This window comes from Chrysoperla carnea, chromosome 1 (assembly GCF_905475395.1).
Source record: "Chrysoperla carnea chromosome 1, inChrCarn1.1, whole genome shotgun sequence".
NCBI classification, from domain to species: domain Eukaryota; kingdom Metazoa; phylum Arthropoda; class Insecta; order Neuroptera; family Chrysopidae; genus Chrysoperla; species Chrysoperla carnea.
The window spans coordinates 44,697,662-44,712,346 of record NC_058337.1 but is presented as its reverse complement, the minus strand read 5'-3'; the positions used below and the strand labels follow the sequence as shown (position 1 = coordinate 44,712,346).

The 14,685-nt window shown below is 31.3% G+C and overlaps 1 protein-coding gene across 1 annotated transcript; it reads left to right on the top strand.

Annotated features, from left to right (window-relative positions):
* The first annotated feature begins 118 nt into the window (after positions 1-118).
* LOC123292550 (tectonin beta-propeller repeat-containing protein) lies at positions 119-14,021 on the top strand. Its single transcript, XM_044873298.1, has 13 exons — positions 119-456; positions 1,179-1,362; positions 1,424-1,575; positions 2,648-2,740; positions 5,667-5,847; positions 6,288-6,721; positions 6,782-7,293; positions 7,835-8,897; positions 9,706-10,059; positions 10,206-10,508; positions 10,574-10,709; positions 10,767-11,101; positions 11,611-14,021. The coding sequence occupies exons 1-13, from the start codon at positions 232-234 to the stop codon at positions 11,656-11,658; spliced, it is 4,020 nt and encodes a 1,339-aa protein (XP_044729233.1). The 5' UTR covers positions 119-231; the 3' UTR covers positions 11,659-14,021.
* Positions 14,022-14,685: the final 664 nt, after the last annotated feature.

Below are 14,685 nucleotides of genomic sequence, written 5' to 3'. Positions count from 1 at the left end.
AAGAAAATTGAGTTTTAGATATAGTTATTCAAATGTACAAGATTTAACATCTTAAGTGTTTCATCAATATTCTCTTATCATGCGAATATTAAATATGATTCACTTTTCTCATAATAAAATTAGAATAGTTCTAAGTGTATTCAAGATAATAGCTTCTTTTAATTAATTATAATATCAATAAATTGTATAAAATTGTAACACATAATAATAGTTTATTTTAATTGGGTTAAAATGCCTGCTTCATTACTTTTTGGACTTAACAGTGAAGGCCGAGTACATTCTTTATCCACGTTAGGCTCAGCATGGCGAGAAATGCAATATGTTGGTTTAGATTTCAAACGAGTATCAGCCGTTTCACATTTTTTATGGGCGGTAGGAGGAGACCGTCAAGTTTATGTTCATGTTCATTCATTAGATGTACCCATACGTGTGAAGGAGGAAGCTTATGAAAATGAGGTATATTCAAATATGATTTTTATTAAAATCCTATTTTATTGTCACTTGACCGCACATGATCGCACGAACACATTACCTTTTACTAGTCTTATTATAGACTATAACCGATATCCAGTTCGAAAAAAGGTCATTAACTATGAATCATGTGCCATCATCTCTTAAACAACAATTCTAGACTATTCCAATAATCTTAGACTTATTTCGCTAAATAAACGATTAGAACTTTTCTTTTTGAGTCAAAATTTAATCTATAATTATACCATTTATATCAATCATCCAAGTTGGTCTTTTTCTAGCCTATACTTTTTTATTCCCGCTTCATTGGTAAATTTTATATAAATTCAAAAAATCGTAAAGCGAAATCCGTTCCGTCTTATTTATAATTCTTTAGCTTATGTCAATTCGTTAGAATCAACGAAGTTGTGATATGATACCAATCAACGACCAATCGCAAGATATAATTTTATTCCGATCTGATCAGTGATACTCCCGTTGAAATTATCTCATGAAGGTAATTTGTGCAGGAACTAATATAATATAATCCAATTGTATTTCTAAAACCTTCCTCTGAAAAAGAAGAAGAAATGATGTTGGTGTGTATTCCTAGAAGTAATTGGAAAATTTCAAATAATTAGGGAATTTTGAAAGATGTTATTGAATAAATGGCTCGGTTACATTGATATAAGATTTATTTTCATTAACGAAAAAATGTTTTAATTTAGCGGTGGTTACCTCTAGAAGGCTTCAGTTCACGTTTATTCCCTACTGATCGATATCATTTTTCATCGGCCGATGGTACAGTTGATCGATCTATTGATAAAATTCGTGTACCATCAATGGCTTGGCAGTGGGAATCTGATTGGCACTTGGATACAAATTTAAATGGCCAACCTTTAGATCATGATGGTAATATTCGATACATTTTGTTTTAAAATTTTTATATTTATATGAATATATTGTGGTTTAGGTTGGACCTATGCTGTAGATTTTCCAGCTCAATATCACGCTAAAAAACAATGGAAAAGTTGTGTACGGCGTAGGAAATGGGTGCGATATCGGCGTTATAGTGCTATGAATTCATGGTGTGCTGTTGCTCCTTTACACAAAGATCCTACTCAGGTAAATTCAAATTGATATGTAAGCATGTATGCCAAATTTAAAGCCACATTGGATGTATACCTCCTTTAAATCGAATAGCTTTTACAAAAGTCCTATTTGATTGATATAGTCTTTTTTGTAAATATTTTTCAAAAATCCATTAATGGCAAAAGCTCTAATTCTAATTTTTTATTACACACACACTTGTTTTTATTACTAACTAGATAGTTAGAATACGTGTAAGTCGTCCGTTAAAATTGTGAATATAACAAATACTTGAATTTAATTTATTATGAAATATTTATTAAAAATTCTTTACACGTATACTTATGCACTGAAACAAATCAATTCAAATTCGGGATCCTACAAAACTTTTAAAAGGCATTATCTTAATTCATAGTGAATTGTTCATGACATATATTTTATTAATTTTAAATTTTCAATAAAATATATTTTATTAATTTAAAAAATTTAAACGATGGTTGTAAAATCATTAATAATATATTTTTTATGTTGCTGCCTTAATAATGAATCGTGGTAATTATTAGATGCTAAAATCAGTGAGGCCAGGCTCAATTGATTTGTTAGCAACCTACCATAAGAAAAACCCGTGATCGATTCTCGGCGCGAATAAAAAAAATTTTATCAATTAATAATTAATAAAATTAAATTTTGTTTATTCTTTTTACTATTACAATAATGAATTGGATTAATTATTAGATGGTAACATAAGTAAATGCGCTTGCCTAAGTTGGTTTCGTATTGGAAAGTAACGTGAAAAACCCGCGTTCGATTCTCGATATGTAATTAGTTTATAAAAAAAAAGTTGCAGAATCAGTCAGCCAGTTAGTGATTTGTTTAAATACTTATAAGTGTAATTAATGTTAGACGAACATAAAAAATGATTGACGATGAATTTAACGAGTGGTGATGCATGTCGATTGTTACGAAGAACTTTGTCGCCTGGAGTTGACTTAAGGGCTCGTATAATCATAGCCTAATATCACTTCGATGTATAAATTTTGCCTTTCTCATTCGAACACAGAAAGTTATGTGTGCATAATGCCAAATTTAAGAATATCATTTTTATTAGGAACCTTTTATTGACGTTTCAATTGGTGGGAATTATTTACCAGGAGCACAACCAGGAATTTTACTTGTTTGGGCTGTAACTGCACATGGTCGAGTAAGTACAAATATGTTATTTATTTTCACCTTAAGGAGGTCCTTCGACTGGTCAAAATTAGTAGATAAACAACTAAATTTTTTATTTATTAATGTTGAAAGAATTTTAAAATAATATTTAAACAAAAAATAACAGTATCTTAGATTCAATTTTTGATAAAAATTATTGATTTAAAAAAAATTGACCTAACAAGCAACAATATGATAACTCATAAAAATTACATTTTGGTAACATAAAAAAATTATAGAAATCAGTACACAATACAAAAAAAATTATTATAAACCGGCTGAAACAGCTTCATTTTGACATGTCTTACATCTTTTTCCTCTATGCAAAATTTTGTAAATGCGACGTTTTCAAGTTTTCAGGTACCAAATCTGTCGATTTGATGATGTATTGAAAATTTATGATCAAGCATTTATTTCACGGTTTAATGAAAATTAATTAAATCCAATGATCGAAAAATATATGTCTCACAAAATTAACTTTTCCATCGCTGATCCCCCCTCCCCCAATGTAAATATGTTCTATTCACGAGTATATAAACTGGTGTTAACACCAATATGTATTTTGCACAATTTTAGTTGTTTACCATTATAACAAAATGCTCAGATTGGTCTGCAAATATCATTTTTTTGTCCTCCATTCAAAAGTTGTTGATTTCATGAGCACTTCTGGTTATTCTACGGTAACCAACAAGTTATTATTTTTTTAATTTCTTATAAAAGGAAGCCAAGAAGATTAGAAAAAAAGGAGAGTTAGCTTTGGATCTCGGGCAATACATTCGATGGGCTCATATATATCCGGCACTTGTAGAATCGCTTATCTGAATTTGGCAACGCTGAGTGTATCTCACGGCAATGAGTATTGGTTCTGCGCAATTCTTCATATATACAATGATGATTATACGCTTTGGTCGTGAGATACAATCAGCACCGCCAAATTCAGATATGTTATGGACCTACTCAAAAGCCAGAGTTAACTATCCGTCTTTTCTAATTTTCTTGAATGAAGCGTAGATCACAATTAAACATCTTTCTTACTAAAATATCAGCGCCATATCTAAGAGAAAATTAAAAAAACATATTTTGGAAAGAGTCCGTTCAGATAAATTTACACAACGTCTGCAATGCTAATATAAAAACTATTTATTTATATTTATCTTCGATAGATATTAATTGACATGATAATCCACTCATCTTAGTCAAAAAAGGGGCAACATCGGAATCTTACGGAATAAGCCGAATATTTGTACAAGCTAGCTCATTTTCTTTGTATTTACACTTATTATAAAAGTTGTAAAAGATAAAATTCTTTACAAGATTTGTCTGAATTTTTTTTTTTTATACTTTGAGCCGTTTTTGAAATAGAGCAGAAGAACGAAACGATATTTAGGGAGTGTGAAAGATAGTAGATACTTGTGTGAAAGATAGGGTATCCTACGAGCATGACTTGATTGCTGCTAAAGCAAAATACCACTCCGTTTATTCAGCAATTTTTTAAAGCCAACACCATCTGCAATAAGAAAGGTTAACCAAACCGAAAACTTCACACAAGCAATGAAATAAATTTATAAGTATATTGAAGAGCATGAAGTATAATAGACTGAGATTCACGATTGATCTTGCACTAATGTACGCATAACTGTGCGCTGCATTTTCTGCGTACTCTATTTTAAAGACGGTTCTACGTATAAAAAAAGGTTGCAGGCAAAATTTGTTGAGAATTTTATCCACTACAGCTTTTATATTAAATGTAAATACGATTGAAGGCAAAGAAAACGAGATATTCTCAACAAACTGATTTTTGCGATCTTTGACCTTGGATGGCTAAGGACGCTGATGCGTGACCATATATGACTTTTGAGACAACATTTGTACTATCAAAATAAAGTTTTTTACAAATATCCAGCTTATTCCGAAGTGAAACCCTAAAATGATTGGACTATGATACATGTAAGTCCAAAGTCCACAACTTGAAAAATTGGCGCATGATATTTGTAAGACAGACTGAGCATTTGGTTATTTGAGTAAATAACTAACAATTGTGCAAAATACAAATTGTTTGTAATAACAGTTCATATATTCGTAAATTGAAGATATTTCGGTTGGGAAACTCACTTGGAATCAACCGCTTATCAACTCAGCGGTTTGTCGATCATTGGATTTAATCAATACTTCATCAATTCTACATGTTTTCATAGAGGAAAAACATGTAGGGCACGTCAAATAGAGCCGGTTGGTAATAATTGTTTTTAATTATGTATTGTGGTCGGATAGAGGGAATATTCAACCAACATTCCCAGTTTCGGAGAACTTATTATTAAATTATCAGGCCAATTTGAAAAATAACTATTATTAAAAAATTTCTAAAAATATTATTTCTTTATCAGATTTGCAATTCGTTATTTTATACATTTCTTGTATAAATTTTGTAGGACTAATGAAGAAATAATAAATTTTGAAACGATTTTCTTAATAATATATGAATCGATAATTACTTGTTCTGATTGGCCTGATAATTAAATATTATATAAAATTATGGTATTGATTCAAGAGAATAATCCAGAAAACATATTTATAAAAATACTCTATCGATTGTTTTTTTATGAGTAAAATATGAAAATAAAGCTATAAAATCAAAATGGCAATTGATTCTAGGCAAATACATAAATATTTCTCTTTTAAAATATAATTTTAATTGATAACATAAATGAATTATTATTTTTTTACTACTTTTACGTAAAAAGTGCCCAATTTACTTTCGGCCAGCAGTAGGATATCCTTAAATGACAATTCTTGTCATTTAGGATGTGTTTTTGATTTTTGATTGTAATATGCTTCAGGTAGAAGATGATTACAAGGTGCGTTTTTTTTAATTTGCAAGATATTTGTTTTAAACTCAGTACTTCCTTAATTATTTTAAGGTCATGTTTCGAACTGGTGTTAGTACAACTTCACCAGAAGGCTTACGATGGACAAATATTGCAACACCTCCAGGATGTGAAGTGAATCAAATAAGTGTTGGACCGACTGGCTTAGTGTGGGCAGTATTATGGAATGGAAGGGCTTTAGTTCGTTCTGGAGTTACTAGAGATAATCCTTCCGGTAAATTGTACATTAAAATTGTTGATAAAATTAAACTTACATTCACCCAGCATGAATTTTTAAGTATTTTTCAAGTTTTGAACACATTTAATCATTTTCGATATGAGAGCCAGAATGTAGTACTTATGAGAAACCCAAATGATTTAATATTGATTTTTTAAAATAATGAGTGTATTTACTTAAGTATTTAATTTTTTGCTGTGGAAATATTTTTATTGTGGAAACTTAATGAAGCTTAAAAAATTATAATGATGTCTTTTGATATAATAAAACTTACTTTCCAAAAAGCTTCATTTAAAATTGATTTCTTGAAAAATTAATCATCGATAAAAATCAAAAATATAAATAATATAAGATAAAAGAGCATCCAAGCAAAAGAGCAACAGTTTGAGCAATTATTGTAAATATATACTGTTTTAATATATTTTTTCAATTCACAGGAGAGTCTTGGATAGAAGTTCGCCCACCTGGCGATGGTTTAAAGTTATCGCAAATATCAGTGGGATATAATGCAATTTGGGGTGTAACTACTGATAATCATGTATGGTTTAGAAAAGGAGTGAGTGGAGATACAGCAGGAATTAGTGAAGATGCCGCTATTGGTTCTGGATGGGTGCAAATGGTTGGAAACATGGCAGCTGTATCAGTAGCTCCGAATGATCAAGTATGGGGAATTGGAAGTGAAGATCGGTGTCTATATTTTCGTGGAGGAGTAAGTTCTTCGGAATTAACTGGAAAAACTTGGAGACAAGTTCAAGCACCAATGCAACTAAGTCGAGCAAGCAGTACAGCTAGTTTAGGGCTTACTGGTCCAAATGCAAAATTCCATCACTCTTTACGATCTGAAAAGAAACACCGTTCGTGGAGTTCTTTGGTAAGTTTTATATTAACATAATTTTGATTATTATATTTATAATTCATAATGGTTTGGAAGAATCGACCACAAAGCACATACACCGAGCCATCAAGTCTACCTACGGAGTGGGAAGAAACTTCACGATCTGCTCCAACACCAACATCCCTTCGATTAAAACAAGATGGTAATAACACGGGACAATCTCCAGGACCTGAAAGCTTTTCTGAAGGATCGGAAAATGAAATACCTCCTCCTAGTCATTCTGAGTCGCCTTCAACAGGATCTAGTCAGGGTGATAAAAATCAAGCAACACCGGATCAAAAAGGAGAACCATTTATTGTATCTGGAAAACATTTTGAGCAACCAATTAAAAGTTCAAAAGCTTGGAGTCCCGTTCGGAGTGTCGGTTCGGTGGTTGGTACAGAAGCAAATCCAGAGTCAGATGTATGGGATTCGGGAAATTCACGAGATTCGGGAGTTTTTCAAGAGGAAGATGAATCTTTGGCATTTTATTGGACGGAATGTGACGCAATGTGGACCTGGGTTGCTGCTGGTGCATGTACTGTGGATCCGCAAACACTCCCTAATTGGTAAAGATTAATTATGTTATGTTAGGTTTAAGAGTTTTATGTTATCTCTTAAACGAATCCTTTTGATTTCGATACCTGTTGCCCATTTTGCTACTTTAATCTTTGCAAACTTTTTTTCAAAGATCATTATTTGTAATAATTTTTAAAAAAATTTCATTCGCGAACTTCTATTTTTAGATGTCACTCTTACCGAATTCGGAGTTACTTTCGATTACTGTAGTCATTGTCATGCACACAAGACTTTCCCTAATTCAAGTAACATATTCTCCTTCTTCATTTATCTCGGACAGTAGTATCCAGACTATGAAAAATATGCGACTCCTTCATAATTTAAAAAAATCTAGATAATTAGTCTTTTAGGTTTTATTTAACGCACTGATCGGGAATGGAAATAAAGAGTCCTTTGCTTCTGTGCCTATTTGCTTACTTTTTGATTTTGTGACTACATTTGCGTAAATGTTTCAACTCACATTAGTGTATTAGGCTTCATATTACTGTATAAATCTTTTCTATAAAATTTATTCACGAATACTATTTTTAGGTTTGTGGATGTACCATCGTTACCACAAACTGAATTAAATGAACCATGGCGGATGAAATTATTAGATGAACTACGAAATCGTCTTCCCGAGAGTGGCTTGGAATTATCAAAATACCAAGCTGCAATTGATATGTCATCATGGGTTAAGCGAGGTGAAGCTCGTTGTTTACCTCGTAGTCATTCTTCCCATGGATTGTATGAAGAATGTATTATTGAATTAGAATGGGTTAGCAGTTCAACTGGTACTATGCATTCTGGAACTCTAACAGTATTAAATCCTGATGGTGCAACAACGAAAGTGCAATTTAGTTTATCCGAAATTACCTGCGTGTTATGTTGTAGTGAACCAGGAAATCCACGTTTAGCAATATTTACACCTAATTTACCCTATGGTAACTATCCTTTACGTTTACAATTTGGATCGGATACTGAACTTGAAGATTGGTTAGCAAATTTAACATCAGTGTGCTGTCAAATGAATGAAGTTCATGGCACACCTAGTGATGAATCAATATGGATAACAACAGCTCTCGGAGATGTATTTGTATTTGATCCAGCACTATTGAAAATTAACCAAAGAAATAACGACCATTATATGACTGAGCTAGATGTTTCAACAGTCACTGATCCGTATAAGGCAATTTTACAAAATGGTTTCGGTCCTGGTAGTGTTTTAACAATAACCGGATGTATTGACGATAATGCTGATCGAATAAGTTTTAATTTAGAATGTCATCCGTTATTAAAAATCCGCCATAAAGCCGAATCTGAAGTACGTGATGTACCATTTCATTTTAATCCAAGATTTGATTCAAACTGTATTGTACGAAATACCATGAGAGATGGAAAATGGGACGATAATGAGATGAGAGACGGTGACATGGTGTTACAACCTGGGCTAGAGTTTATGATGAAAATTATTTGTGAAGAGAGCGGATATCGAGTTTTTGTTCATGGCAAAGAATATTGTTCTTACAGCCATCGTTTACCACCTGAAAGCATATATCAGTTAGTCATTTTAGGAAAATTGAAATTATTCAAAGTTATTTATCGTTCATCACAGGTAATTTTACTGCTCTGTCAAAAAAGTACCGGAAATTATGTAGTAAAATATACAATTATCGTTTAATCATTCATTTGGTCTCTTTCAAAGTAGGCGTATTTCCAGTTTTAAGGCGCTTTCTTAAATGTATATTCTACAGTGGATAAATTTTTGTTTTCAAGGAATTTTGTTTGACAGGCTTTGCTTCGGGGACAAAAAGTAGTCAAACAGAACCAAATCTGCTGAATATGTTGATTAATCGACGGTTTTTGCCGCGTGTATTATCTTATACTCGGTCAAAAATTGCTGATTTATGCAAAGATACATTATTGTCATACAAAATACACGAATTGCGAATTGTTTTACATAAACACTGAGATGTGATCCTTTAAGCAGCTGTTGCTGTGAACAAAATGGTTCAGATCGCCTTAATTATATAAGGTAATCAAGGTCAAATCCAGGGGTGTAGCTATCGCCGTATCAGCCGTATCAATGATTTGGGGCCCCCGGGCTAATTTTACACAATGTATATTTGATCATGAAAACTCACAGCAGCATATTAATGCATCCCTATCTTATAATAATCGATGGTAAGGAAATACCAGCGATACTTATTGCAAAGCCCAAAGATTCATTTGGCCCCACAACTAATTTTGATACAGGACTCTATCAAGGCGAGCTACGCCAGTGAATCATATCACCAGACTATGGAAAAAAATGAATCAACGCGTGTTTTTCAAACTACTTATAATTCCCGGCATTTTTTTGACAAAATATTGAATATTCTTGTTTAAAAACCGTTAATTTTCTAAGTGATAAAATTTTCTAGGTGATAGTAGCGCCACGAGATATGTTTTGGAGGCAAATGGGAGGACATTTAAGACATGTGGAAACGTCATCAACTGGCGGTGTAGTTTGGGGTATTGGATTCGATAATACTGCCTGGGTATATACTGGAGGGTGGGGTGGTTCATTTTTAAAAGGTTTAGAAACGAGTAGTTCAGGAATAAATCAAATGTCAGATACACAAAATTATTATGTTTACGAAAATCAAAGATGGAATCCAGTCACAGGGTATACATCAACAGGTTTACCCACCGATCGTCATATGTGGAGTGATGTTACTGGTAAACATAAACGCACAAGAGATCATGCTAAATTATTATCGATGCATTGGCAATGGGTAAACAATAGGCTCCTCTCATAGTTTAAGAGTTGGTACTTGGTTGGTGTAAAATCTTGCTGTAATGTTATTACTCAGCCGGCTACTGGCTCTTAGACTATTATTTTATGATAGTTTGGGCTTAAGGTTAATATTCTCTTTTATAGATATCTGATTGGCTTGTCGATTTTCACACTCCTGGAGGTGTGGATCGTGATGGATGGCAATACGCTGTTGATTTTCCATCTAAATATCATGCTAAAAAATCGTTCACAGATATGGTTAGAAGACGTCGTTGGTTTCGGCGAGCTAAACTAAATACATCAGGACCTTGGCATGAAGTTGGAAATTCAAAAATTGTAGATATTAGTTTACAGCATAAAGAAAATAGTGATGAAATTAATGTTTGGGCAATTGCAACAAATGGAGATGTTTTATTTAGGAGAGGAGTAACGAAAAATAGTCCTTCAGTGCGTAACAAAATTGCTTCTTAATTAGAAAATTTATTAATGAACATTTTTTTTTTTTTATTTAGGGTACATTTTGGGATCATGTAGCATGTGACCAACCATTATGTAGTATTAGCGCTGGTCCGCAAAATCAAGTCTGGGCTGTAGGGCGTAATGGTTCTGCTTATTGGCGATTGGGTATTCGCTCTGATAAACCGGAAGGTAAATAAAAATATTTGCTTTAAGTTTCGAATATTTGTTATTGAAAATATAATTTAGGTGAAGTGTGGAATAATGTGGAACCACCAGCTGGAGCACAATTAAAACAAGTTTCTGTTGGTCACAACACTGTGTGGGGCTTAGATACAACAGGTCGTCTATCAATTAGACGAGAAATAACTCCAATGTTTCCAGAAGGTACATATTGGCAAAGTTTACCAAATATTCCATTAGAGCAAAACAATGGTAGCGATTCTCCAACGGGCTTTCGTCAAATTTCTATTGGAAAATCATCAGACCAAGTTTGGGCAATTACTAACAACGGTTTACTTTGTAAACGTTGCGGTATTTCATCAGAGAATCCAGCTGGTAATGGATGGATTTATGGTATTAATGTAAGTATTTTATTAAAGCTATTAAACATTTCATCAGTCAAAATTTGTAATTCCAATTAATTTTAATAATTTTTGAAATTTAAAATTTTAAAATTATTTTTCACACTCATAAAAATTTCTAAAGTAGTATACTCCAGATAACCGTCGATAGTAGCCATAATCATACCACTTAACTTTAAAGAGGGTACATCTATCTGATTTACTTTAAAAAAAATTTTTTTACAAATTATATAATTTTGACTTCCGAAATAATTTATTTATTTTATATTTTTATTGTCTGGTCAGAAAGAGATAGATAATGCAGGGCCGAGCAATGAATTTATTTGTTTTATATTTTTATTGTGTGGTCAGAAAATAAAAAAGCCGCTGCTTTTTTAGACCGCGCGATTTTGGTTGAATACGGACACGGTAATATAGACTTAAAAAATAAAATTTTGTGATCATACTCATATAAAATAGAAAAAAAAGTACAAAATTGATTATATTGAATTACCTTTTTTATATTTTAGGGAACTTGGAATCATGTTTCAATAAAAAGCTGGGATGGCTGTAATTAGTTTTCATGTATTTGTCAATAAAAATATAAGCATCATATTTTCGCTACGAATATTAAAATTGTATTATACTGGGTATGATGGAGAACAAGTAATTGTCGCAACCTATATTTTATGGTGATGAAATTTAGAAAAATGTTAGTAAATTATTAGTTTCACAAAAATTATATTCTGCATCATACCCGCAATTAGGAAAAAAAAATTATTTAAAAACATATTTAATCTCGTATAAAGATCATTCAAATGTAACACACATGAATTACAAATAGGGAAGGTGACTAAAAAAAGTAGACTTTTTTTATCTAAAATAGAAAATTTAGAATGTAATGTAAATTTAGAAAAGTAAAAGAAAATTTTGAATTTAACTGTGCTAAAATTTTGCAGTTCGCTTTTAAAGTTTAAAAGTAAACTAATTGAGCGTAATTGATGAAAGTGTGATTGAAGATATTTCACATCATCTCTCAGTAGTATAAATGCAGTTACATAATAGTGCAAGAAGAATGGAAGATGTTAGATGACGTCATGTATAGTCAGTCATATGGTATGAACACAATGATTTGGCGCGATAATTTTGTGTTTTAATTTCACTAATTTATGTCTCGGCCAATTTTGAAGTAATAATTTTCGGACAAAAAATACGTACTAAATAATCCATTTTCTTTGGAATAAAAGTAGTACTAAAAAGTCTCCTTCCCTATTGTATTTAATAAGTCCAATGCACTCAGATTTTATTAAGGATATATGGGCATGGCGATCAAACCACTGCCAAAATTTTAGTACCTTGTGACATTAAAAAAAAAAAAAATGATTTTACATAAAACACACTGATATTTATGTGTTTTGATATAAATGTGTTCAGAAAATGACCCAAAAATTCCCTGTTTTATTTATTGTACGAATGATAACGAAAAAAAATCATAATTTTTTTTCTTTCTTCCACCATAATTCACGGTTTTCTCATGAGTCTTGACCATGTTCATAAACCCTTAATATAACGATTAAACTTAAATGGAAGAATAAAAATTAACATAGTAATTTTCTTATTTTTTGTTTGAAAGTATAATTTAATCGTTTTCAAAAATCCAAATAAATAAGTATCTACTAAGTATTTTATTATTAATACGTTTTCAATAAACCGAATGTTTCAAATAGATGAATTTTTTTTGAGATTATATGATAAAGCAACTTAAAAGCGTGTCTGTTCCGATCTAACGTGATATTATTAATTTTTCTTACAATATAGAGCTATCAAAAATGTTACGCATAAAATTGTAGCAAAAATATCCCAAAAATTTTCAAAAGCATTTGAATAGCTTCATCGTCTGTGAATAAATGTATACATATGGAGACCGCAGTATAAGCAGACTGGCTACATCAGAATATTACACAAATCGTAGAAGATGTATACGTATTCTTACATTAGAGTAGGTAAATCACACATAAACCTATGCAGACGGGATTGTATAGGCATAAACATCGAATCTCTATAAATAAAAAAAGCAACTACTGCAAGATATAAAAATAGGGACATTTAAAAAGGGATTTAATTTCATAAGCTACTAAGCAACAGAAGTAGAAGGCAAAGTAGAATTATCTTTAAGGATTAGATATGAGATAGACAATAGACCACAGACCTCCGAGTAAACTGGTAACCCATAGTGGACCAAACACTTAAACCCATCGTAACCGATAATTACAACATTAAAAGGACAATAAAATTACGATAAATATTTGTACAAATTTTTTATGCAAAAGATGCTTAACATTTTTAATGGACTTATAGATATATACGGATGCAAAATTAGAACTATATATATACTTAATTTTTATTAGTTTTTCTATTCATGCGACATAATAATCAGGCTGAAGTATATCGAACAGTGTTGCCAGAAAAATTTCTAAAAAAAAACGCCAATGAATGTGGTTTATGTAGCCCAAAAATAGCCAATTTCAGAAGAAACATTTTAGTATAGTCATCTGGTAGTTTTACCTGGAAATTTTTTCGGGGAGTTTTGAAAACGGGTGATTTTATAGATTTTGAGGTGCTCTTTTCGAATTTCCACTTTGCTACCTTGTATCTTTGCCACTCACGCCACTATATTGAAAAAATGACGTCTACAAGCAGTTTTTTGACAATATCCCCTTTTCGAGGAAAATATATACGTACAAAATTAAACCTCAGAACAATTTATGTCTTTACAATTTTTTTTCATACAATCAATAGTTTCGGCGTACGAGCGCCGCAAAGTGATTAGATTAAGCGAAAGATTATATATTTCGATTCGAGTTAATTATCTGAAAAATTGGACGTTTTTTGGAAAAAGTATATCATACACTTTTAAAAATAGTATAAAAACCCTTGAAAATGAAAAAAGTTTCAAGTCATTTGCACGAAAATTAACGGAGTTATAATGAAAAGATGTTTTCTTTACCATTTTTTTAATTTTTTATTCAACACAAAAACTGAAAAAACACATGAACTCAAATTAATGCTTGCTGCATTGCAATTTACTATAATTAAGTACTGACAACATGCTCAAAAAGTTTTAACAGATTCGTTAAAAAGTTTTAACAAATGCAAAAAAAAAAATTTAGAAAAAAACGAAAAAATTGTCTTAATAGTTTAATAACTCGAAAAATAATAAAGTTACAAAAAAAGTTTAGAAGGAAAAAATTTAAATCTTTTTCCGCAGAATATTTTACCTCCCTAACCTTTTTTTGTAACTATTATTTTTCGAGTTATTTAACGATAAAAAAATTTTTTGTTTGTTTGTTTTTTTTTTTGGAAAAATTTTTTTGCTTTAAATTCTAATATTTCAAAAAATATATATCCGAAACTGCTAGAACTTTTTGAGCATGTTGTCAGTATCTTAATAAAGTAAATTTAAGTTCCTCTGGTAAAAAAAAATTCTTGTGCTGAATAAATCATTAAAAAAATGATTCGAGAAACTTTCTTTTCTTTACAACTCCGTCAATTTTCGTGCTTTGAATTCTACACGCCAAAGAATTCGAGGAGTCGTTGAAACTAAC

Coding starts and splice junctions, on each gene's coding strand:
- LOC123292550 (XM_044873298.1), top strand. CDS start 232: ATGCCTGCTTCATTACTTTTTGGACTTAACAGTGAAGGCCGAGTACAT. Junction 2,741..5,666: donor CTGTAACTGCACATGGTCGA/GTAAGTACAAAT, acceptor AATTATTTTAAG/GTCATGTTTCGAACTGGTGT. Junction 8,898..9,705: donor TTATTTATCGTTCATCACAG/GTAATTTTACTG, acceptor AAAATTTTCTAG/GTGATAGTAGCGCCACGAGA.